The 25985-nt window shown below is 42.7% G+C and overlaps 2 protein-coding genes across 2 annotated transcripts in view; one reads left to right on the forward strand and one right to left on the reverse strand.

The window, feature by feature from the left end:
- The window catches only part of LOC121599064 (pickpocket protein 28-like), a 54488-nt gene extending 34020 nt beyond the window's left edge, over nucleotides 1-20468 (forward strand). The window contains exons 2-5 of the mRNA XM_041926559.1: nucleotides 18611-18853; nucleotides 18915-19353; nucleotides 19416-19945; nucleotides 20005-20468. Of these exons, the coding sequence (XP_041782493.1) occupies nucleotides 18627-18853; nucleotides 18915-19353; nucleotides 19416-19945; nucleotides 20005-20302 (1494 nt within the window). The 5' untranslated portion in view covers nucleotides 18611-18626 and the 3' untranslated portion in view covers nucleotides 20303-20468. The remainder of the gene's footprint in view (nucleotides 1-18610; nucleotides 18854-18914; nucleotides 19354-19415; nucleotides 19946-20004) is intronic.
- Nucleotides 13378-15364, reverse strand: LOC121599062 (pickpocket protein 28-like). The gene is made up of 5 exons (XM_041926557.1): nucleotides 15174-15364; nucleotides 14872-15114; nucleotides 14350-14839; nucleotides 13765-14294; nucleotides 13378-13693 (listed from the first exon to the last, which is right to left on the reverse strand). The coding sequence occupies exons 1-5, from the start codon at nucleotides 15362-15364 to the stop codon at nucleotides 13378-13380; spliced, it is 1770 nt and encodes a 589-aa protein (XP_041782491.1).
- Nucleotides 20469-25985: the final 5517 nt, after the last annotated feature.

Consider the following 25985-nt stretch of genomic DNA (forward strand, 5'->3'; position numbering starts at 1 on the left):
TTCAAAGCGTTACTGTGCCCTTCTCCCCATTGAGTTTGCAAAAGTGTCTCGTTTTCCAGAAAATCATCTCATCACTACTGCTCCCACTCTACCAAAACCACATTCTTCATGACACCCGGGAAGCGGGGGGACGGCAATGCTTTATACACTCGGCCCCGCTATCGTGGCATCTACCATGAAATGCATGTGTGCATCAGGGCACACAAAAGCACACTGTAGACATCAAAGTAAGTGCACAGTGGTGGTGGTTCGTTTTCGTGCTTCGTGTTTTATATTTTTCGTTCTTTTTTCGGATGTAAAATCCTTCCCCACTCTCGCACATGCACTCCACAAGGCGCCACCAGTGTCAATCCCAGTTGAATCATCAAAAAACAGGGATTCCACAGCACCGATATGAATGGCTCCATCAAGGAATGAAATTGACATTCGCCTGGTGATGATGGGACACGATTTTAACTAGCACATGTACACGCTTTGACTATTCTTCAACGAACTTGCACTCCGAAAACCTTCTCGTTCCCTCGTACGTATACATAAATGGTTGAGAGAACTTTAATCTGTCCTTCGGGAAGAATGGAAGCAAAACGGTTCCCCAGCACACAAGGATTAGTTTTTCTTTCTTCAGTGCCGTCGAGTAGAAGCAAATGCTTTGTAGTGCAGGGTTCTGCTTTAGGTGCGATCTTTGTGATAAGCGAACTTTCGCTCTACCGAACACTGTTCCAATGAGTTCATAATTGGTCGTGCAGAAGGGTGCAAAAATGGCAATTAATTAAAAGTTTGCCATTGCCAGCCTGTATCGAGCAGAACTTATCTAGCTAATTGGAAAGCCATTGCTTTGAGAAGAAGAAAAAAATGGCTTAACATTATGACGAACAAAATGCAAGCGATAGCGAGAAAAGACTACCAAAACGCAGGAATGAGAAAAAAAATGCAACTATTATTTTAGTCCTTCGAGCCGGATGATAATACATATCTTTCACGATAGATGGCAGCGTCAAGTGTGTTGGTTATTTTGGTTATTTTTGGATAATTTTGGTATTTCTATGTTTGATAAATCGGTAGTTAAAAACTTTTTTAGTATATGAAATTTTTCTATATACATTTTAAACGCTTAGTTTTAATTTGTCTAAGTTTTTATATTGTACTCCTTTTCCTTTTGAACTTATGTATATCTCAGACTTAAATAAAACAAAATGGAAACGATGTGAAATATTATTAAAAATTTATAGAAATGATACTTAAATCAAGAGAACAAAATGACAAGCTGTGTTTCATTGTTAAGATATGTTTGAATTGGTATGATTTTCTGCTACTTTTACTTTTTCGCGCTGATCACCCCAACTTGAAGCTTTATTTTTGCAAGCATTATGTTTTATGGGATTGTTCAAAAAATATATATATATATATATATATATATATATATAGATATATATATATATATATATATATATATATATATATATATATATATATATATATATATATATATATATATATATATATATATATATATATATATATATATATATATATATATATATATATATATATATATATATATAATATTTTTACTTTAAACCGAAAATAACTAAAGGAACTTCAAGGCTGTGTGTTAAAAGTAACATAATTGTCATTACTGTAACATGAACTATTTCATTTCATTTCATTTCATTGTATCCATTCGTACAACTGCTTACCACTGTTAAATCGGCCCCAAACTCAACTACAAATTGGACTTTAAAACCCCTTTTTAGTAGAAACCACTTCTACAACCAGTGTCCGAAACAGATGAAACGAGCAAAATCTTTTTTTATCCCGTCTCGGTCTCCACAAGCTCATACCAATTCCTTGGGCCGGTATGCTCCGAAGTATAAAAAGGATACTCTTCCAGAAAAAGTCATGAAGCGCAAAAAACACACATATACGATACAATACAACCACAACCCGATGCTTCGGAATGGCTTTTATGTGACTGCAAGTGAGAATGACCAGGCGGTTGACTGCCCTACAGCGATATCCTTTGCAATCACAGATCACATGGCCGAGCGAAAGGATTACTTGCCGAGGCACAAAAATGTCCTACCACAACGATCGACCGGTAGCGGGCGGGGGAGGCTCGTACGCTCGTGACCACGGGTAATGATTATGATGGTGACGATGGTGACCATAACGATAGTGATGAGAAGTGGCCTGTGGGCACTTGAAAAGTTCACACGATGTCCTTTCGGAAGGATTTTATCAAGCACACACTCACACACACACCGGGCAGTTCTTTCCCCCGATCCCACAGGAACAAAGTTACAAAACTCGATTAAGAAATCATCGCACCACCTTTTTTGTCCGGCATCTACCACCTCGGGTTAGTGTGCTCGATTCACACGAAATATCCATTTTTCCGGGAATTTTTGCACCATTTGTACCGGCACCCGGAACCCCGAGCTCAGCATACGCGAAGGGAGCGAAAACCGAACATTTATTATCGGACCCTGGCTAGACAATGCAGCTGACAGTTTGGATTTCCCTCCAGACGCTTGATAAATTGTATTGTCGTCCCAAAATGCACTAGCACTGCCCCGGTGCAGGGCCCAGCCGTTCCAGCAGCGTGAGGCGCAAAAAACCGGAAACGAAATGTAGCTCAAAGTGTGCCAGCATTTATTTCCTTTTCGCTGCCAACACTCGCCCGCTGTGTTCTCGTGTTTATTTGCAAAAGTCGTCCGCCCGCACACACGGACAAAACGTTCCGAGCGAAGCGAACACTTCGGGGCAGCTTCTTTCACCTGTAAGAATCGCAAATGAATTCACAAAAGGCACTTCGTCCTGGGATGGGATTGGAATGGACAGCAAATGGCACACAATTAAAAAAAAAAGGAGGTAAATGGCACATTTTGATGTGTTTAGCACAATACACGGCAAAATATTTGTGCTGCCAGCGCGAAAACACCGATCAGTTTTGTTCGTTTTGGTGTTCTTTGTACCACGGTTCTCAGTATTCGTCACTTCCGGAGCCGTCCGAATCTATCTGCGCCCTTTGTGCTTTCCTGTCCTGCGGAAGAATCCATGCCGAACAAAACAGTACAGACAGGCAGCAAAATAAACTCAAACAAGCTACGGAAATAAATACGGTGAAATCGTTTGCAAGCAGCGATTTTGCAATCCGGTGGGTCGACGGGCAGCTGAAAAAGCCACACGAGATAATAGAGCAGTGTAATGTTGTGCACGGTGCGGCCGGGACGCTGCCGGCACTGACGGGGGCCAATAACAAAGTGCCGGGAGTTGTTTTTTGTTTACATCGTTGCTCTGTTGAGCTTTGTTGGTTTGGTTCCTTTCAGGCTTGTACGGGTGATTTGAAGTTTCTTTATGAAATTGCTCATTTTCTCAGAATGTATATGTAATGGAACTGTAACCGATGAAAAGCTAGCAGGTAGTTAATATTGTGCAGTTATTTCTGTGCAAAACACTGGATCTTATGGAGGAATCATAATTTTAGTTTGTTTTTTCATGTTCATATCATGAAATGACAACAAGGAGATTTTTCTCTTTAACAAAGAGAGAACAACAGAAGATCAAACGTGCCAACGTCAACATGCTAAAGTTCTTTCAAGCAGGCTTAACACCATGTAAATCACAAAATTAAAATAAAAACAATAAAATCAAGTTATAAAAGAAGTCAACTAATAATCATAAAAGTATAAAATTGCATAAGAAAATAAAAGAAGCTTATTATTATACCAGTTCTTTAAGGATGGAAGTGATCCGGACTTGGTTGCAAATAGCAATCTACGTTATGCACAATAACTGAATTTAAATAATACGGCCATTTGTTTCTGTTTCCCTTGATTATTTTCGAATTCCAAGACTATTTATACAAGATATGGATGTATTTATATTTAAAGCATTATTTCGAAGTCATTCCGACTAGTGATGTGCTCTTTGGAGCGTACCCACGACTATGACCCGACTCCAGCTATTGTTAGTCCGATCCCGACTCCAGCAAAATTTCCCCGGAGTTCTTCGGAGTCGTCCGAAGCTGGTCAGAGTCGTCCGGAGTCATCCGGAGACGTCCGGAGTCGCCCGGAGTCGTTTGTAGTCGTAGTCATCCGGAGTCGATCGTAGTCAACAGAAGGATGTGCTTGAGATCAGGTATTTTATTTATTTGTGGTTCTTTGTCTTTAACTGTGCGCGTGCCAGTGATGTACAGGCCTTTGTTTGGAAGGCCAACTCTGGTCGACTCTGGACGACTCCGGATGACTAAGAACGATATCTCTGGGTGATTCCGGATAATGCTAAGCGGACCTACTTTCCGGAGTCGATTCCGGAATTATCACAGTCGGATCGGAGGCAACTCGAGATTTTTGCCAACTCTAATTCTGATGTTTGAAAACTTCATAATGACCTAAAACAGCAGTCCAATGAAAGAAGCGTCAATACTGGTGTAACTCATTTTTGATCCTCATTCGGTTTTACCACAAAAGGATGTTATTTGTGAAACCTCCTAGGATAGCCATAAAGGATAGGATTTGAATTTTGATTTTGCGTGAAATAGTGAACTTGAATGCACTTGTTTCATGATCATAGCCGCACCATTGTAACAAAAAATATTCGCTCCCATGATGAACCTTGAAGATAATGAGTAATATTAAATTTAATATATATATAAAATATATAATCTATTTAATGTTATGCCAGCCGTCAAACCGAATATTCTTTATTCATTGTACACAACACGCACACTTACTCCAAATCTGAATCATCCTGCTCCATTGCCTGGAACATGTGCTTGTGATACCTTCATTTAGTGAAATTAATTCCCCAAATGAAGATCGATGCATGCAAAAGCAGACGCTAACCGAACGAAATGGCAAAACAAAAATCTCTTATGCCTAACACACCTCTCCACGCACACTCTCGCCACATCTTATCACATAAATCAAGTGTGTGTGTGTATGTGTGCTGTGCTCTCGGACGCTGTTTCGGATGAGATATCTAATTAGATAATGCTTCAAACACTGGTCAAAGTGTTACGAGCCTTGATTGAGACATTGGCCCATTGGATGGCATTCTTTTTGTCGTTGGTGTGAATCATAAACAGAAGGGCTTATGCTCTGCTAATTATGGTTGATTGATTACCCAGTTGGCGTGATTCTGTTGTCTTAGAGATGCGTGAGTTAGCTTTACTTTTTAATTTGGTGTCACTAATGAAAAGCAATGTGCTGAGGGAAAATCTGAATTCGTGCATCTGTGCCTAATACGAGCGAAATAATGTGTGATTACTTTTCCTAAAAACTTCCCTAATCAACCATGTTGGATTGTCTAAATATTTCCACAATAATTCTACTCGATCTTCGCATTGAATCTTTAATCAGCAAACGTACTCCTTCCGTAACGCTTTCCCATTCAGTGCATTATTCCAGTTTTATCCGTTTAGTAAACAAATGCACCACCACACTTTCCCCCTTCAGGCCGGCCAGGAGCTGTAAAAAAAAAGGGAGCAAAACAGAAGCCACTTGAAAATCACATCCGAAACCCATTCGGATCAATCAGCTGTCAGCGGCACCGTGCGACTCCGCATGCAGCGGTGTGTGTGTTTGTGCGCCTTCCACCTTTTAAATATTTTAATCATGATTGATTGATTGGTTGATTAGCTGGGGATAAATTATTTCTGCCTACCGTACGCGGGGCCCGACACTTAATCCGTTCTCGGACGGCCGCCGAGCGGGATCGCCGAGGCTAGGGGTGCTATTTTTCACCCACTTCCTGGCCACATTGAAGGCCACTTTCCCAGTCGGGCCCCCAGTGGGCTTAGTTCCAGCGAGCTGCGAAAAAATAAAAACCTTTTCACGCGAACGGCAAACGGTTGCGGTGTGTGTTTGCGAGTGTGGTTTAGCTGCACTCTTTCATCTTACCCCTGCGGTAGTGAACGCAAGTGGTCACGTGATGTGACTCCCAGGGAAAGCAAAGGCCCGTTGCCTCAAAAAGGGGGAAAAATCTCCCACCGCTCGATTGCCGTCGGGTTTTGCTGACATTCAAAATCAGGAAAACCCGGAACAACAACATTACGCATTCTTTCCATTTTATCGTACATCCGCTTCTACCCAACAGTCATCCTCGTTTCTTTCAATTGTCTTTTCCAGATCCCTGACCCCTTTCGTTTCGAGCTGCTCGGGCTTTGCACGAAAAAGGTGCTCACCAAACCCACCCACCAACCCAGGCGGCCTCCGAACCACCGACCGTAATAGGCTGCAAATAATTTAATTGAAAATGTCCTGCAGCACTCGAAACCGCGGGGTCGGTTTTATTTAGTCGTCGGCCTCTGTCAATATAATCCTTATGAATTAAACCCTTCACCCGTGACCGTGCGGAGGGCATGGTTTGCCATTATTTGGCTCAAACATTGTGTGCATTATAGCGCCGTATCGTCCTTCTGGCGAAACGGATAGGCGAAAAGATAGACACAACTCATTGAGCGTGGCATTTTGCGCACTGTGTGTTGTTGAAAAGGTCTTGTCACTTTGCTTCGCTATTGGTTTGGGGCTGCATTAGGATCGGGAGGAAGGATCGTCCTTTCAGTTCGATCAGTGAAATAGAAACATTTAAATCTAGGCATCTGATTATGGGTGTGCCCGAGGGATATTTTTCATTCGGTTTAGTGTGAGCTGGGGGAGCCGGGACGGTGCCCGGGAAAAGTTTTCTAATAATTTAAATACACTTCAGGGGAACAAAACCTTCAAGTGGGGTTTATGTAAAAGTTTTAGAATTTGCTGTACACATTTTTGTTATTGTTTCATAATTTCAGTTTTTATAATTTCAATTATTCACTTCAGCATTTTTCGTTAGCATTAGGATCTTGAAACGTTTTGGTTTGAGGACCGGATTTCTTCACAAATAGCAATGTTGAGGGCCATTTTGACGTTACCTGTAGCTACTGGAAACGTTTAAATCTGGTTTTGGTACGAAAATACTCAGTGACAATTTGAAACTTGTATGGGTTTCTATTATTGCTGCAATTTTTTGTCTTACAAAAGTAAACATTAAATTGTTGATGAAAATACTCAAAATAATTGAGTTTTTATGGTATTTTTTACAAAATAATCTTAGGCCTCACTAAAAGCTTATTTCCAGTTTCAGTTTTATTTCCAGAACGAACATTGTCTCGATTGGTCAGTTCTATGACCTGTAAGACTTTGTCTTAATCTGCCTCTTAGGTTTTATGTATTGCATCCTGAAATATATTTTCAAATTGCAATAATTTTGTATAAATTTATTATTCAAGCAAAAATTACTTTGGCTTAAAATTGTCATTTACTTCACATTCGCTCAAATAAAATTACTTTTGTTACGAAGAAAGATATGAATAGATGCAAAAGATCTGAAAAAGAACTATATTCATATTATAGACAACCATCACAGAAACTACGCCACGGGAGGTTTTAGTTCTAAATATATCATTTGGTTTCTGTTTTTGGTGTTTTTATTTGCTTTTTATCATCTTAGAGAACGGTCATACATTATGATTTTCCTTTATTAAAACATTTTTTGTTGTAGAAATATCCAGCCGCTTAGGAAAATTGTTACTGTTTTTTTCCAAAGATTTGTATATCAAAACCAAACACAAACACACCGTACCATACAACGGTACAAGATTAATCGCATTTTATTGAAACATTGTTCCTAGCTGAAAATGAATTACCTTCTTTCTAGCAAAAGCCCTCGCCCCTATCGTTCACGTGAACTATTCTATCGTACACACTGGAACGACAATTTGGTTTTAATTGAAATTGACAGCTTGACTCCCTATCGGCGTGTTGGATTAATACGTTCCAAACAGTTGCGCTGCGCCATCCTTCGCTCTGCACGCTCGCACGAAAAGTGTTCTAATTTTCCAACTAACCCAAGGGCGCGTCAATCATCCATCGTTTCGCTCCCGATGCGTCTAATCTCGCCCGCCACGCCGGCAGCAGGACGTTCCGATCGAAGTCCGATCACAAAGGGCCTGTGTGCGGTATGTGTGTCACCGCTGCCAACAAGCAAACACGTATCTCATTAGCATACGCGTACATGGCCGTGCGGGCAAGAAATAAAAATAAAATAAAAGGTGTGCCCGCAAAACCCCCTTGCGACAAGTTTGCATTGCATATGTTCGCCCGTCCCGTGCGCTCCGTTTTTTGCGCTTTGTGTTTGATAAGTGAAGATGAAGGAGCGCAGTAAAAAACTCACACAAAAAGGGTACCACCGAATAAAACACCACACGCTCGTGCACTTGTGACTGTCACGATTGTCACCCACCCGCACAGCGGTGTAACGTTTGCGCTCATCGGGATGGAGATAGCACGGCACGAGCTATAAAATTCCCATTTTGCACTGCTGGAACGTGATTTTTGATAAATTCATAACATCCATTTGCCTTGCAGCAGCGGGGGAACGCCGTAGGAAACTGTTTCGAGACGTCGAAATAACGTGGCACAAGGAAAATGATTCCAATCTTGAAGAAACCCGACAACCCGTGTGCGCGCAATCATGAGCAAAATGTGAAATTAGAATAATATAAAAGCGTACGGGTTGCCCCCGGGACTGCAATGACGAATGAGCGATGTATCGCTTGTGCGGGATACATCAATTCCGAGACCCCCGAGAAGAAGAAGAGGAAAACATACGAAAGCGTAAAGTGATGTAATTGGTATGGATGGTACGGCCAGCGGGTACTGATTCCGGGAAATCGATACCGGGTTGGAATTTCCCACTCCTTTCCTTTGCCACTGTCAGCGGGTGCAGCGACATTGAATTGAATGCAGTTAAAATGTCAATTGAATTCAAATTTTTCGCCCTCCTTTCGCCGTACGCAGCATGTGCATACAGCGTATGTGGATGTGTGTGTTTGTGTGTGAGTTAGGGGTGATACTTGATGCTTTGGTGGATGAGAAATGGGGATGAGGGATCGAGCGCGTTCGAATCACCAACGCACAAGCAAAGTGCGATGATTCGTTGAATACAATGCGAGCTGCTTGCTGCGGGAATACATCATTTTCCAAGGAAAAAAGGTGTGCGCTGATTGAGGGCCTTCGGAGCCAATGCGTTAAGGTGCAATGGTAATGAGGGTTTGTTACACCGTAAAGATGGTATTTATGATCACCGATGTTGATCAATTTGTTTGATCGACGCTATTGTAAAAGTTTCCTATTTAATATCTTCAATTCCGACTTTTACTGATGCATTTTGTAAGATTTTTATAACTTTTAGGAGTACTTGTCAAATTCAGAGAGTTGTAAATTCACTAGAGATGTTATGTAGAGTACTTTTTTCGTGCACAAAATCCTGTTTTTCATTGGATATCAAGAAAATTGAGGTGTGCCTCATGCGTACATATTACCCTGGCAATCTTCACATGTTTGTTTTATCAGACAACACTATTATTTTGAAGTTTCATTTTATGGTTTTTATTTCTTAAATTTTTTTATTTCGCTACAATACAAAAAGAAATATTTATGAAAGCTTCAAGTATGACAGCTTTATAACAATATTGCAGAATTCTACTTCATAATAGTCTCTTTGGTGTTCCTATGCCCGATGTGTCCTTGACTAAGGATCCTGGTGTCTTATTTTATCCGAGTCTCTCTATCAAATAGCATACGGACTAAGACATCAATAAGGCCAAACATGTTTTGGTTATATTTGTCGTATGTCCCTTGAAATTTGCTATCCTTTCTGTCTTAAGTCTCATTATTGTTGTTGGATCCGTTCCGTACTGGAATATGCCTGTATCATCTCCTGTTCAAGTATCTTCGCTCCAAAGGTTTGAGAGGATCCAGAGACGATTTACAAGGATTGTATTTCGTAGGTCGCTCGGTCATCACTCTATTCCCCTTCCTTGGTATGACGATAGATGCGCTCTATTAGGTCTAGCTAAATAGCAGCACCGCCTCTCGGTCGCTCAGGCCTCTTTCGTGACAGGCTTCTTCCTTAATACGATTGATGCTTCTTGACAGAATTCCTGAAGTTTATGATTATCATGTTTTACCAGTAGCAATCTGTCAGAAAATATTCATTTCATTTAAAATTTGTAATTTTTATTCGTAAAAAGGGGTTCAAAGCGCTACAAGACACCAAGAATACTTCATGATGGACAAAACAAGCGCTACCCTGTGTAGAATTTGCACAAGCACATCCAAAAGACACATGCAGCAATTCCCAGTTTGAACACTTTACAACATTCTCTGAAATTTTTGAACATCCAACAAACATTCTCTGAAATCCTTTGTCATAATCTATCAACTTTTCTGTTTCATTATTTTAAATTATTGTGCAATTACAACAGCAATTTTGGACCAGAAATTCCATTTTCAAACAAAATAACGAAATTCACACATAGCCCCTTTTCTGCCGGAAATGAGCGAAATTCAGCTCACGCTTATTCCACGCAATAAAACTTCCCCCGAAAAGGTCCACCCACCCATTAAACGCCTCGGTGGGTACAATTTTTCAGAAAACTGTCCATTCGGCTTTAAATTGACCTCTCGCGGGCAGGTTGACCTCCGCGAACCGATGGCGTGTCATTGTTCCCCAGATGGACAGTTTACCGTCAATTTGCGTACCCACCGTGCAGCCGATGAGTTTGACGAACCTTTTCCGTCATGGAATCGGGAACACGTGAGGCCTGCTAAATCGTCAGCGATCGTGTGTGTGTGTGAGTGTGTGTACCCACGCGCAATAATAATCATAATAACTAAACATTAATTTTCCACCACTGGTGGTGGCTTGTCCCTTGAGGTTGGCGGAATGGGATGTCAAAACGCGAGCTTTCCCTCGCTCGGCACGCAACCCCTTTCCTCGGCTCATTAGTGGCGTGCATGGGCAGCGATGAGATGAATTAGAATAATTATTAAACTGTCCAAAAAATGCTATCACATACGCGGTTTCAGCGGTTCGATGTCACGGCACGTTGCGGCTGGCTTTTAAAGGAAGGGAAGGACGACAAGCGGCCCAACAGAAAAAAAATGCGCCCGCTTAACAGAATAAAATTATTTGCTGACCGAGGTTTGAGTAATGTGTGCGCTGCGGCTTCACTTAAGGTCACGCTAATGGGCGACAGCGGGCGATAGCGGGTTGGTTACGGCAGACCAAGCACTGGAGGAGGAGAAAAACTCACCTCCCTGTCGTCCACGGTACGCTGACCAGACACTGGCGGTGCAAAGTGAGTGTAGAATGGGTAGCTAATGTAGGAAATTTACAATAAAATAAATAACACCCATTCATTTTAAGCTGGCCGGCACGAGCACAGCACAGCCAAGGCGGGTCGGAGCTCATCATCAATTGCTCGGGATGGTCGGGGCTTGGGTGAGTGCAAAAAAGAAAAGGAAAAGGAAGCACAACATTACGATCACCAATTGCGTGGCTGAATGTGAAAATAAGAAAAAGAAGTCAAATAAAACAGCAACCAAAAGCGTCGTGGAAAGGGAGAAAACTTTTAAAACCTACCTGCGATGGCTTTTTTCGTGCCACTAGTGATGAATGATTGGAATCTTCACTTCAGTTTTTGGTTTTTTTTTGTTAACGTTGCAAAAATGTAGGTTTCTTCGTTCGGGAGCGGGAAAAGGCTTTCTTCGTGCTGATTGTAAATTTCTCTTTAACCTTATCCAGGGGCACACACGGCAAACGCACAATTTGCGGCATTAAAATCGAACATCTCTTTGCTGTATTTAAGTAAAGGCAGGTACATTTTTTATTACAGTGTGGGTAATATTTATTATCATGCCAATCATTGAGCTTGTTAATATTGCTTCTGTCATGAGGTTGAAAGAAAAAAGTTTTCTATCTACTTTTTTATCATGTATAAACTTCAATTAAACAAAAACCTTCACTGTATTGCTGAAAAAAATCCTTATTATTGTTTAATAAGCCTTTTGCCTAATTCTGCATTAAAAATTTTCATGCATATATGAATTTCGATTAGCAATTAAAATGACAAATAATGAAAAGATGAGTTTGTTGTTATGTTTTTTTTTTCAAAATTAATAATAACAGCCTAAAAAATTAAGAATTTTTCACTAAATTGATAATTAAACGAAAAAAACACAATCTGAACCATTACAAAAATCTTCACATTTGAAACCAAATTTAGAAAAACATCCGATATTATCGAACGTTGAAAATGAAACCGAAGAATAAGTACTTTTTCAATAGTTGGCAGCCATTTTTTGTACAATTAGAGAATTTTCTATGATTTTAAAGGCTTTACAATTTGAAAAGTAATAAATGGTTTGTTACTGTACTAGCAAAACCAAACAACCATACAAATACTTACACTCATTCATTCCCTCATCACTGTACGCGTTTCAAGCCGCTGCTTGCATGGCCGGCGTTCAGCATTACCTTCCTCCAATTCACATGTCTTATATTTTACGGCCCATTGATGAGAAGCTAAAACGTAGTTACCAACGTCATTTATTTATTTGCAAACATACAGACACCCAGCACATTCATTCACATGCCCATAAATTGGCTATTTATATTCATAAGCAATTAGGAAAAGTTTAATTGCATTTTACCGGTGGTGCGCAAGTGCTTTAAGACGCTGGCTGCGGAGCTTTACGCACCCATCCCAATTACCGGTTTAAACAGGTTACCAAAGGAAGTAGCTACCGTCGTGCCTTGCTGGCGAGTGCGATGTTGGTTTTTAAGACACTTCTTCACGCACATCAAGTGCCCATTTGTGGAGGGCTGTGAAGAAAAATTTAAGATATTAATAAGTCATAGAATGGGAAGATTTATTACCATCATTTACTCACCCCGCGCCGGAGGCTCACGAGGGTTGTTCCGGTAACGAATTTATCATCTACCGCTGCCAGCTCCGCCGCGTTGATTAGATAAGATGAAGTGTGTGTGTGTGTGTGTGTCTCGCTGTACTTGTTCCTTTTTCTGAGGTGCAAAATTTCCTAAAAGAATGTGTCTGACACACGTTCCAGTAGAGGGAGAAATTTTAAAAAACTTCTCCCGTCGAACAGAAACGCGCCGACGACTTATCGGGCTCCATCACCGTCCATTAGAAGAGCGATCCGTTTGCCCGGGAAAAAAGCACACCAAGCCGCCGTGGTACAGGAGTGAATTTTGGTGTTTATAATTTATTCAACCAATAGGTTGATTTATGGCGACAAGTTTCGATAAATCGGCCCCGGACTCATTTCGGGCTGGAATGAAGATCACTTCCTAGACCGCGATCGCAAAAGGGGGAGAGAGCCAAGCGAGATGATAAAGCAGCGTGCCATTCATCTTAGCTCATCGCCATAAATCTTTCGGGGCCTTTTGGCCGGACGACACCGGTCCAGTTAGCGCGAACAGGCGGTGACACAGCGCGGCACTGCAGGAACTGAGTGGCATGCTTTAGTTTTACCACTTGTTGGTGGAGGCTTTGCGAATACGAATGTCGCCCGCCAGCCCGTACTCGGGCGGTGGAAGAATGAGCGTCGATTTGACCGCCCTGGCCGTTTCGGCCCGATCGTTGCCGGATCTGGTGCGTGCAATGAGCGGTTTCAGTGTGCAGTAGTAGACGAGCTCGACGATGCTCAGTATGCTGACGCCCATGAACAGGCCCAAAACGCCGCCGCAATTGGCGAGAAAGTCACTGATGCCAAACAGTTCGCTCCGCTTGATCGGGATGAAGCGCGACACTTTGAAGTATATCGAAAGATAGGACAGTTCCGTACTGCAAGCGAAGAGAAATAAGTTGTTAAAGAACCCAACCTATCCCGTAATTGTGATTCCATTATGGCTCACTTGTCATCCACGCCAGCGATGAGATGAATGTTCTCCGCCAGCTTTCTCCAATCGAACATTGCCTGCGATATTTCCGTGTTGTAGAACAGTGCATTACAGGACGGCAAACAGTTGCAGTGCTCCAGAAAATTGTCGGTTTTGTTTAGCTCATGCAGCAGGTCCATCTCCTCCAGCACGGACAGTGCCATATCGGCACAGCTAGCCTTGCCCATCCCACAGATCCTGTCATCCTTGGTGCGAGGCAACGGAAACGGTACGCAACCGCAAGTCTTCAGCGTATAGTTGGAAAGACACTCAATGTCACAGTTGTACTTGGAGTACACCTTGAAATAGCGCAGGTATCGCTCGTGATTGTAGTAACAGAGCCGCCGACTTGGAGCATACCGTCGCACATTGGCAGTGGTGTCGAACAGGAGCGGTTCCACCGACACGGACACTTCCTGGCTAAGCGGGATGCGAAAGAACTCGTTCACCATCCTTGGATACTGTACCGGTGAGTGTAGGTGCACCTTAAACCCTTGGAATGAGTTCTGAGAGAGGCAACAAATTATGGGTTGTACAGATGTTTGGGATTTTAGCGCTCACCCCACACATATAGTCCATATCCGATATCTGAACCTTCGTTATGACAAACAACCCGGCGCGTCTTCCTGCTCCAAAGGCACGCCTTGGGTACGTGTCTCCCCCGGCCCGGCTACTGTACCCTTCGTCCATGTTCCACTGCTTGGAGGATTGATTCTCCGCCATGTACTCGTACTCCGAGTGCAGCTGATCGCGCCGCATCAGATCGTCCGCAGCGAGCGAGTTGAAGGTGTAGCAAATTCCCGCCTCGGTGAGCGTTTGCTTGAAAAAGTCGCTGCAATCGATCACCTGCTCTCGCCAACCGCACAGCAAAAACATATCCTCGAACGGTATTGCCATGCGCTGCAGGAGCGGTACCACGTCGTCCGCGTACGATTCGTTATTCATCTCGATGCCGAACGAAAAGTCACACACCTGCAGCAGGGCCTCTAGCTTGTCAATTCTGGAGTAGAATAAGCAAATGGCGCTCAGTATACCAAAAACTGAAGCTTTTTTTTTCTAGATAATGATACTCACTGCTCTTTCGCCATAAATTGCCACAACTCCTCATCATTGTACAGCTGATAAGCGGTCGTGAAGTCGAGATCCTTCTTGCGCACCTTTGTCTCGGGACAGATCGTTACCGCTGGAAAGGGAATTGTAAACACGGGGACTGGCTTCTCTCCGAACGTTACCACAACTGGTTCTTTGTCCCACTTTATGTAGACACTGTGTATGAGTGTTCCACAACCGTACAGTGATAGCAGACACACAACAATCCACCAGATTCTATGAAGATGAGATCTTAAGTTAAGGGTTCAATTTTGGTTTATTCCACGCAAAATTACCTCTCAATAGTTGTCCGCTTATTGCCTACAAGGTACTTAAACCCATGGATCGTACTGTTCATACAGTAGTCTACCCAAAGACTGCGCGGGCCACTCTCTTTATATGACTCGTTCAGGAGCTCCGGCTCCCAGAGATTGGCCTCTGAGGCAGGTACTGACGTGCGTAGCTTCGGAAACTTTGTTTCCACCATGTCCAGCGCTCGGTAAGGTTCTGATGCAACTGGAACATTACTTCCGGGGCGCACCAACTCGTGGCGTGCAAATGGCGAGAAGGATCCTGATTAAAAATTGACACGAAACAACTCCCAGACGTGCCACTAATTAATACGAGCGTGTCACAGGGCACATTAAAAATGAATTTGAAGATGGTTGTAGATTTGCTGGGAGATAAAAAGTAGCGTCAAACAATCATAAATCGGTTGGAAAGTATAGCACAATGTTTTATGTAACTTTCAATTGGCCATAAAACTGTGTCCGAAGGCAATAATCGTCTTAAAATCCTTTCCCATGCCTTCACTCTTGTCTTTAAATCCTCTGCATGTTTCAAAGCTTGGTGTTGAGTTAAAAACCTCCGAGCTTTACGCCGTTTCTTGTTCCGGAAATTGGCTTGATAAAACGTTGCACTCGATGTGCAACAGCTCGTCGTCGCCGGGCAAGATTGACAAGTCCGTGATCGTGCCCGTCCTTCCAGTTCGGCATCGCAGTTTTCCCGCCGCCAGAGAAAGGCCGGCAGCGAAAGGGCTTCAAAAATATCTTGGAAGTAATGAATATTTATTTATTCACTGTTGTTTATTTATTATTTCAACAGTTTGGCGAACCGTGGCAGCCGACTTCGGATTTGGATTTTTGCGCTCTGTCCGATGGACGGATGAGTAACGGATGGCTGCAGGCGATTGCAGTTTTCGGCTGCTTTTGCATAGTGAGGGAGAGTGGTTCACTCCAATGGACAATTTATTTTAGAATTCATTACGCTTCAATGGCGTTAAGATCGTCTCAAAACCATTAAATATCTTTATTACTTAATTTATATAAGTTCTTACATTAAAAGCTCTACCTTTGACAATATTCAAACCTGGATTAAATCAGCAATTGAATCTTTTTGGCCAATGAAAAACGTTTAGAGCCTGCTGTTTCAGCATGAAAAAAAAACCTCAGCAAGAAGCATAAGCTAAAAACGTGCCAAAAGCAAAATCGTGACGCTCCAAGATCATAACTCGGTGGACCTTCTTCAATCCGTACTTCACCACAATCAAGGGCCTGCAAATTCATCAGCAAAAAAGCTAGGACGTTCGGATCAACTGTCAAGCAGTGGAAGATTTTCGGTTGTTTATCTGACGAAAATTTCACGGCCCAGTACGATGATCCTCCCCAAAATTTAGGGCATTCCATCAGAGCGCACGCGCAAAAAAAAACCTCCAATCCTGGCAAAACGAATTGTTAACAGTCTTCCGTCCTTTTCTTCCTTGCTTAAGGAGACGATCTTCTTACGAGCACATTTTTCATGCTTGTTTGAAGCCTGCAAAGAACGCTGTCGAGCCGTAATGCAAACAGTGTTACCTGTTTTGAGTGCACAAAAGGGTGAAAAATCCACATACGTAAAAAGCCGTGCTGACGTGCCCAGCGAATTAGCTGAAGAAGATCGGCATAAGAGCAAAAACAACAACAAAATTCTCCATTTACTACGCAATTTGGTGGGAGGTGAGAAAAATCGTGCGCGATCGCTAACCGCAATTTGCAAACAATTTTCACCAGGTTCTCCCGTTTCCCGTTGCGTTTCGGTATTGCTGAAATTGAAATTTACCCCAGCGGCACGCAACTCGATCAATCTCGAAGAGAGGGCGTGTACCCGCAAACGGAACCGTGGAACAAAACTGTCCCGCTGACGCTGACGCTTCGTATGATGGACGCAGGGGTTCTTTTATTTTAGCGACGGTCGCTAACCAATTGTAGCGGGGCAGCGCTGTCACATCGCGATTGTACGCTTCTTTAAATTTCTTTTGCGGTTTTTGCGGAATACCTTTCCGGCGGTGCTCGCCGCTCGCTTCCCCTTTGCCATCCAGATCCGCAGGCCTGATTAGGGACGTTCGTAAACGAGCAACGAGACCAGGGCTTTTGCGTTGTGTGAGGATAATTGGAAGATGAAGAAAACAAAAGCGAGTCCCCGCATCGATGCAGGGTGTAATTTTTTTGGCACTTTCTCCACAGTTGAGCAGCTTTGCCCGAGGCAAGAAGAGCAAAACTGCATTACGGTTTTCTTTTAAATTGTTCCGAAAATAATCCTGCCCTGAAACGCACGAAAGTACACGGATGATGGATGGAAAGCGGCTTTTGTAGACGCAGGACTGGTTTGGCCGCAAGCAGCAAATAGTTTGATGGGCAATAAAAAGCTAAAGATAAAGGTGCGGAACGCTTCACACCTTCGAGTGATGAAAGCTTCAGTTTTAATTCGAGACAACGGAGGAATGAGTTTTGATGCAACTGAGGAAATATTTGAGATTTATAAAAATCATACTTTTGATGTTTTACTTGCCCAAATACTTACAAGATTGCCGAAAAACTGGTAATGAAGGTGCTTAAAATATTGAGAATAAACAAACATAATGCCAAGGAATAAGGACTTCAAATTCTGGTATGAACCAGAATTAGCTCTGACTATGTTCTACAGCTTAACCTGTTTTTAGGGTTTAATATCTATAATGATATGATAGTTTCCTCAATGGAATTGTTACGAGTCTATTTAAAATAGATAACTACAACAATAAAGTATCTATACGTAGTCTCAAGCGTGACAAACCAAAGTTTATCAGGCCGCCGTAGCACCATCTTGATAGCACACTGTACAAGCAATAAAACAAGAAAAAGGTCAAACAAAACCCTAAACCACCGCTTGTAAAACTCAACCCGGTTACATTGCCGCACCCCGTTTTACAAACACAGCCCTATCACACGTGCGCCACACCGAAAAGTGCCGCGTGCGCGTCCCATATTTGCATGTCGCTGTCGTGCTAGCGATATTTCGTCTGAATATTTTACAGCTCCGCTCAGCACCAGTACCGATACATGACATCGATATGCCGCGCGAGGGCGTGCTAATTGCACGACTTGCCAGAATAGAAACCGCACTGCACCCGGAGAAGCGTTGGCTTTGGACTTGGAAGGTTTTAGTATGAGAATGGCGCCAGCGTCAATACCGATACGGCGCTACTCCGATCGGGCGGCCAAGTTTGTGCGGCAAAGCCGACCGATCACCGTGCGCAAGCTGCGAAGGACGCGAAACGCGGGATTGAATATCTTTCGCGACTACTGTGGAAATAGCTCTATCCATGGGTTCAAGTATTTCGTCGGCAATGGCCGAACGAGAGTGGAGAAGTACAGATTTGTTTCTTTTTTATTATTCATGTACCCTTAATAACGTTTTTTATCTCTTATTTTGTAAGGGTTTTCTGGGTAGCGATGTGCGTCCTTTCGATCTACGGATGTGCTAGCCTCATAGAAACGGTGTACGATAAGTGGACACGCTCCCCGGTGGTAGTAACATTCGCTGAAAAACCAACCCCAGTCCACGATATTCCTTTCCCGGCCGTTACAATCTGTCCGGTTACGAAGGTGAAATCAAAAGTGCTCAACTTTACTACCGTCTATCAGCACGTTGTGCGCGGTGGAAACGTGACGGATGAAGAGTAAGACTTCACTAAATAGAAGGTTGAAGGTTATTATTAACAACGGGCTCCAATGTTACAGCTACGATCGGTTCCTCGCCATGATACAGGTGTGCGACTTTTCGTTCAATACATACCTAGTCAAACAGGAATTTGACGACAATCTCGTACACCTGCTGCAGGAGATGGCACCTCCGTTCGAGGAACTGTTTCTGATGTGCATTTGGCGAGGTAAATACGTCAACTGTAGCGATCTGTTCGAGCCAACGCTCACGGAGCGTGGCATTTGCTACACCTTCAATGGACTTGGAGCGGACGATGTTCTGAGAAAGGAGGAGTACCATCAGGACTTTGAACATCTTGGAGAGAAGCGATCATCCGCGAACTGGTCAATGGAGCATGGATATCGTCCTAATATAGGCCTGAAAGCTTATCCACGACGCGTAGCTAGCCCGGGTTCTACAGCAGGTTTGTTCGTGGGCCTGAAATCTGAACTGAGCGATATGGACTACCTGTGTGGAGTAAGCCTTACCGTAACACCAATGTTAGTGAGAAGTTTTCTAACAAAAAGATCCACCTCCAGAACTCATTTCAGGGATATCAATCACAACTCCACACCCCAAACCAGTGTCCACAGATCTCAAACCAAAACATTCGCATTCCGATGAACCAAGCACTTACCGTAAGCGTTGACCCGTTGCTAATCACCACCTCGGAGAACGTGATGTCCTACAGTCCGGAGAAACGGCTCTGCTTCTATCCGCACGAACGGTATCTGCGCTTTTTCCGCCTCTACACCAAGGGCAACTGTGAGCTGGAGTGTCTGTCCAACTTTACGCTGCACATGTGCGGTTGCGTCCAGTTTTCGATGCCACGAGCGGCCAACGTCCACATCTGTGGGTTGGCAAAATTGGCCTGCTGCGAAGAGGCCGAATCAATCCTCCAGGAGCAAGGACTCGGTTCGGTGGATAACTCAACGAAAATGTTGCTGCAGTCGTGCAACTGTCTGCCGGCCTGTATCTTTCTGAAGTACAAGACAGAGATCTCGCAGTCGCACTTCGATTGGCGCCGGCTAACTGACACGATTCATCTGTGTGAAAAGGAACTGAATAAGTAGGTGATCAAGGTAAAATTTGAGTGTATGTAGCTAAATCGTGCTTTGTTGTTTCTAGCTCGGAACTATCGTCTTTAGCAGTCTACTACAAAGAGGCACAGTTTATCTCGATCAAACGCAACCAACTGTTCGGACTTAATGACTTCATCGCGAACTGTGGCGGTATTCTTGGTTTGTTCATGGGTGTCAGTTTGCTTAGCATCGTTGAGATGCTTTACTTCTTTACGATGAAACCACTGATCAACTACTGTTTGCGGAGGTCGAGGAACAGCTCAAAAATTGCTACCGTGGAACCGTACGTCCCTGGAGGCACTTATAGCATTACCTTTAATAAGTTTATTCGTGATGCTGCTTAGAATCGAATTTCTATTGGAGTTCTCAATGTTCTCTGAAGATTTGCCGATTTATTTGAACTAAGAATTTCATCACTTGTTTTGATTTCAAAACTAATAGACATCAATACACGGAATAGCATCGACAAGTATAAGTTTATTTTAAATCGAGAAAATAGGTTTGAAAAGCTAGTAGTAACAGCACTATATTAATGCAGCAAATACGACTACTCTACATTCAGCTCTTGGCACCAACCAAGCCATATAATTGCAAAGCTCATAAAGAATATAAAAGAATTGCCGTAAAATAACGAAACACGAAACATTTTTCTTAGATTCAAGCAAGAAATCAAGCATGACTAATGCTACACGTGTCCAAAAGCTCTCTGCATTTTCATATCACAAAATCATATCTCTAAGCATTCCACTAAAACTAAATTTCAATAAACGTTTCCCAATATCCTGCCAGCTGCATCCGTTTGAAGGAACCCCTATAAGAAAAAACACTCTAACCCCGTTTACACTGCCTGAAGCACAAAGATACAGGACGCTTATCTCGGGACTACAAATCAGCCTGCCTAATTCTCATCCTCCACCGACCGCCAAAGGTTTTTTTTTTGCGGTTCGATGGATGCATTTCGTTGGGAGTGCTTATGAATGCGATTATTCCATTCTTTTTCTGCTCTCTCTCTGTTTACAAAAGCCGTCCAGCGGTTAGAATGGAACTGCGAGGCATCATGCCACACGATCTGGAAAAAGATTAGAAATACATCGGGGTTCAGGGCTGGCGGCAACTTTTAACCTTCTGACCACACAGACACGGACGCGCGCGTGCACACACACCCTGAGAGTATCCTGAAGGGTTTCGGAAAGGATCTGTGCTCTGCAAAGGGTTCCAGTGTCGTTATCTCGATGGAACGCATCAAAACCTATCAAGCTCTCATCTTGTCCAACCGATCGGGGGAGAATGAAAAAGACTTGAACTCCGCTTCGGAAAGGATGCGGTTTCTTATGACATTTAATTTTTTAATTAAAATTACTGTTTATCTTTTTAAGGGCTTAGGCGAGCACAGGAATTATTCTACGCGGGCGCTCGTAGGAAGGCTTTGGCTCGCTGGTGTAGATGGAAAGTGATATTCTACCCTTCGGGTTGAGGTAGAGACTTGCGTACAGCATGAAAGCTTCTAAAGGTACGTGGCGAGTAGCAGGTGTTCTTTATTGTTTTCCTTCTTGTAAAACCATCGCTAGCAACTTCCGCCGTCATGTGGGTAAGAGTGGAGCATTCTGCAGTGCATAACTTCCTCGTGATCGTGAGTATCGCTACATGACATTTCAGAAAATGTTAATGGAAGGCTCATAAAACAAACCGTGGAACAATAGTTTCCCGTTGGAGTTGAAGTGAAACCGAACGAGAGATACATTGTTTACACAGTGCCAGGCAAAAACATACAGTTGGGTTTCCCTCAAGTCTATAGAGAAGACCTCCAAAAAATAAAAATAAGACGAACATGTGCACTGGAGGTGCGCGATCGCGCGTCCGCAATAAAGATATGTTCAGCGAGATAAGGCGGCGTGTAATAATGGAAATAAAGTAAATAGTTTATTTGTACCAGCTCATCATATGGCAGCGGGTGCGCTTGCTTAAAAGTGACCTTTCTCCGGCGAAACTATCGCTAAGAATTTAATGTACTTTTCTTTCTCCATTCCCCGTTCCCCGTGCATCCAACGGTCGCATCCGATAAGCATCTTACCGTATCAAAGCATTTTGGGTAGTTTTAATGGGGCAATGTTTTGATACGCGATGACCAGAACGCATTAAAAACAGGGAACACTTCTCGGAAACGTGCTAAATCGCGTACAATGTCCGGCGGGGGGAGCCCAAACCCAACACCGGAAGCTTTTAATTCAATAAAAGAAATAACCTTTTCCCTGGACGGACCCTGGAACGCACGCAATAGGATCTCAGCAATGGAATTAATTTCAAAGGATTATAGACTCATCGGTGGGACCTGCCTGGTGCCACCACCTTCTTCCACCTCTGGAAAGAAAGGGAGGCTATTAAATCGAGAGACACCTGGAGCTACACCGACTCACCCTTTTCACCCTCCCACCTATCAGTTGCTGTGACATTTTAACGTCCTTTTAATGGTATTTTCCCTTCCTATACTTCCCAAACTGCAAAATCAAGCCGATAAGACACCGAGTACATGTCGCCGTTAAAAATCCCTTCCCGAGCATGCCACGCCCGAACCCCACACTGCCTGGAAAGTTTTGTGCACAAAATTCCTAAACCCCAAAGTTGCGCCCTCAAGTCCCAACATTCCTTATCGGAAGCGAAGTAGTTAAATTTACGAGCAAAACCCAAACCAACCGCCAGCCTGCGAACTGTGCCGCCGGCCGGGTTAACGCTGCTCTATTAACGCCTAAATAACCGGAACCATCTTAAATTTCCTAAACCACCCTTCCCTCCGCTGCTCTCTGCTGTACCGGTTCTTCCTTTCCGTAAAGCTTGAAGATCGTTAACCATTAACGACCACGCGGCGGCGATGGCGGTGACGACGATGGCAATCGGACACGGGCAATCTTTGGCATTATGGGTGGGAGTGTATGTTTCCACCGGCAGTATTGTGCCGCCGAGGATCATAATCGTAATCGTAAATACGCATGAAGTTATTGTTTATCGTGGTTTAAAACAAATAGACGTGTGCCCAAACCGGTATAGGTGTCCGTGTGCGTGTGTGTGTGTGTGTGTGGGCTTACTAAAAGATGTTCTCCAACGAGCTGACGAGATGTGTTGTGCGCTGTATTAGATGATGTTGTAAACATAGTTAGCCATCACGGAAGATAACGTTTTAAAAGGTTAGATTTAATGCATTGACAACTTCAATTAAAGTTGTTGTCTATGTCATTTGAGCTTTTGGTTTTTAATGTACATGTTATATGCGAAAAGGCCATTACATTAACATATGTTTGATGATGACTTAAAGGTTTAGTTTTGCATTAAGCTGTGCTTTTGAATCTGCTGCATGTAGGATTCATCGAAGTCATTTGAATACTGTTAACATTTAGTGCAATTAATAGCTACATTGTTTTATTTTTCCACTAGAATGATTATTCAATTATTTTCAACAATTTGGTGTTTCTTGTGTAGCGTGTTATGTACCTTATTTGGTGTTACATTTTATTAACTGCATATATTTGCAATGAATAAATTCAGTTTTAAATTTAATACAATTAAATTGATTTAATTTCGGTTTTTTGTATTTTTGAAGTATAATTTAGTTTTTTGTTGAAATTTTGTGTTTCGAATTACAATTTCATGTTTCAGTGTTTTCATTTTTATTTTATATATTTTTTTAAACACAAATGAATCTGAATCTTATCTAAATTTGTCTAAATTGCAGTTCTATTTATTTTTCTTGCAATGTGTTAAACAACATGAACTTTGGCTTTTTGAAACTTTCATGTATGTTTTTCATAAAGCATTTTCATACAATTTCGTACGTCAGAGATGTAATGAAACATTTTGCAATATTTCTTTGAGCTTAACTAATTGTCATTTTGAATTAAGAATGATTAATGCTTATCAAAGTTACCGAAATGTTGCTTAATTTATCCCTCGTTGTTTACATATCTTCTCCTTCGATAATACACCTCATCAGCGGCTTCGTGGTGGGTAGATGACCCATCCCAACTAAGCTCACAAAAATACACAGTACATCTACAAACTTCCTCCCACAGCAGTGACTTCCAACACCAGCCCTCGTCAACCGAGGCCAGCGGGGCTTATCGCATTCCGGAGCCGAAGTTGGCGGATGTTTTACGACCTGCTGCACTCCACCGTTCGCACCGGGCACGTCATTCTTCCTAAGCTCTCAATGCTCAATCGCTTTCTTTCGTCCGGGGCTGGGGCATGGAAATGGAACGTGCAAACAGCATTAACCTGCCACACCGGAAAACCGGAATTTCGTTCATCGGAAGGAAGTTCTGTAGGCAGATTAGATGGAGCAAGGCGCGGAAGAGAAGCAGCGGGTCGGCGGTCGTCACACGAACCACTCCGAAAAATTTATCGCTTTCTGGTACGATGGGCACGACCGTAAGCTCCCATTCTTTGGGGAGTTTTGAAACGTTTTAGATGACCACCCGTGAAAATGGCATAGCACATTCGTTGGTGCGCTGTGCAAACAGCACACAGAACTGATCAAAATAGAACACAGAGAGCGGGGAGGGCGGGATCTAAGCTGTTCTTTTTTCCATAGGAAGGCAACTCACATGAGACCATTAAAAGCTCCACAAAGAGCAAAAAACAAGCAATTACCCCTTTGCGCATTGAAACACTGTGTGTTAAAGTGAACGAGCTGCGGTGAGTCATTTTGACACCTGTTGATTAAATCTTTACATTTTTCGGTGCACACCCGTCCAAGCTGTCTGTACCATGGTGTTTGCATTTTGAAAAGGCTTCAGCTAAATAGAAAAAAAACAGCAATAAAATTAGACAAAGAAACAGGCGTCAACTGACCAGTCCAATTCTCTTCACTTTGGACACTCATGCCAGAGAACACACACCAGCTTCGTGGAAACACTTTTATTGTTAGCATGAATATTCAACATTGTTTTAAGGGTCGGTTTATTTTTTCGGAACGATCAGAACGATCTACTTTCAATATTTCTCATTAAAATCATTTCGAGGAAAACGGCGGCTGCGTTGCGTTGGAAAACGGTTCAGGGAAGCACTATTTTCATTTTTAATTTACCAGGTATGGCTTCGATCAATGGATAGAAATCGTTGATAGAAAAGTGTGAGATTGAAATACGTTCGCAGAGCCGCTTTTATCAATCGATTATTGAATTTTTACACCAAACGTAAGGGGTATATTGGCTAAAAAAAATATTTTTACAAAAAAAACTACTGATCCTCATATTGTTTTCCCTTTTTGTGTAATATTTTGCAAAACTCCATTGAAGCGATTTTATCAATTTGAACTAACCAAGATTTTGGGTGAATTTAATATATTTTAAGTATCGTTCTGTTTGTTGCCCACTATCTCACCTTCCTTTGCATAATAACACGAACAAATCGAGCACATTTTCCTCCTCATTTCACTCACGCAGCCCGACTGACTGGTTGGAATTTCAACTTGAGCTCAAACTTTTCCCAACAGCTACACCGAACACACCTTCACCAAAGAAGTAACTACGGCAAATAGGATTCTATCAAACTGTAGGGCAATCTTCCTCAAGGTAGAAGTTTTCCGTCCCGGGGGAGAAAAAAGCATCACCTCGGAAGTAAAAATCGAATCTGCCAAACTCTACTTTCAAACCGAAACAACCGAACAAACCGGCTGGAACGCGATTGGAATATTAAGTTGCAGGCAGGTTCGATCTAATGCAAAACCGAGTTCTTTCATCCTAGGAAGGAAGGACATGAAGCACAATTTTACTGCTGTGGACCTCAAGGAGGAGTAAAAAAAGGGGACTAAAAGTGGGAAAATCAGTAGCTCCCGTGTCTGACCGGTGCTGCTGTTCCAAGAAAACAGCGAGAAAATCAACCTGCGTGCGGCATTTGTGAGTGCATCAGCCAGCGGGTGCGTCTCTAAACGAATGGCGGCTGCCTACAGTCGATAAGACGCTACAGGGCAATAGAGAGAAAAAAAAGAATAGGGAGCGAACGAATTATTCGTACCAGTTGGTGCCGGGGAAGCTGAAT

Source organism: Anopheles merus, chromosome 3L (assembly GCF_017562075.2).
Source record: "Anopheles merus strain MAF chromosome 3L, AmerM5.1, whole genome shotgun sequence".
Classification (NCBI taxonomy): Eukaryota; Metazoa; Arthropoda; class Insecta; order Diptera; family Culicidae; genus Anopheles; species Anopheles merus.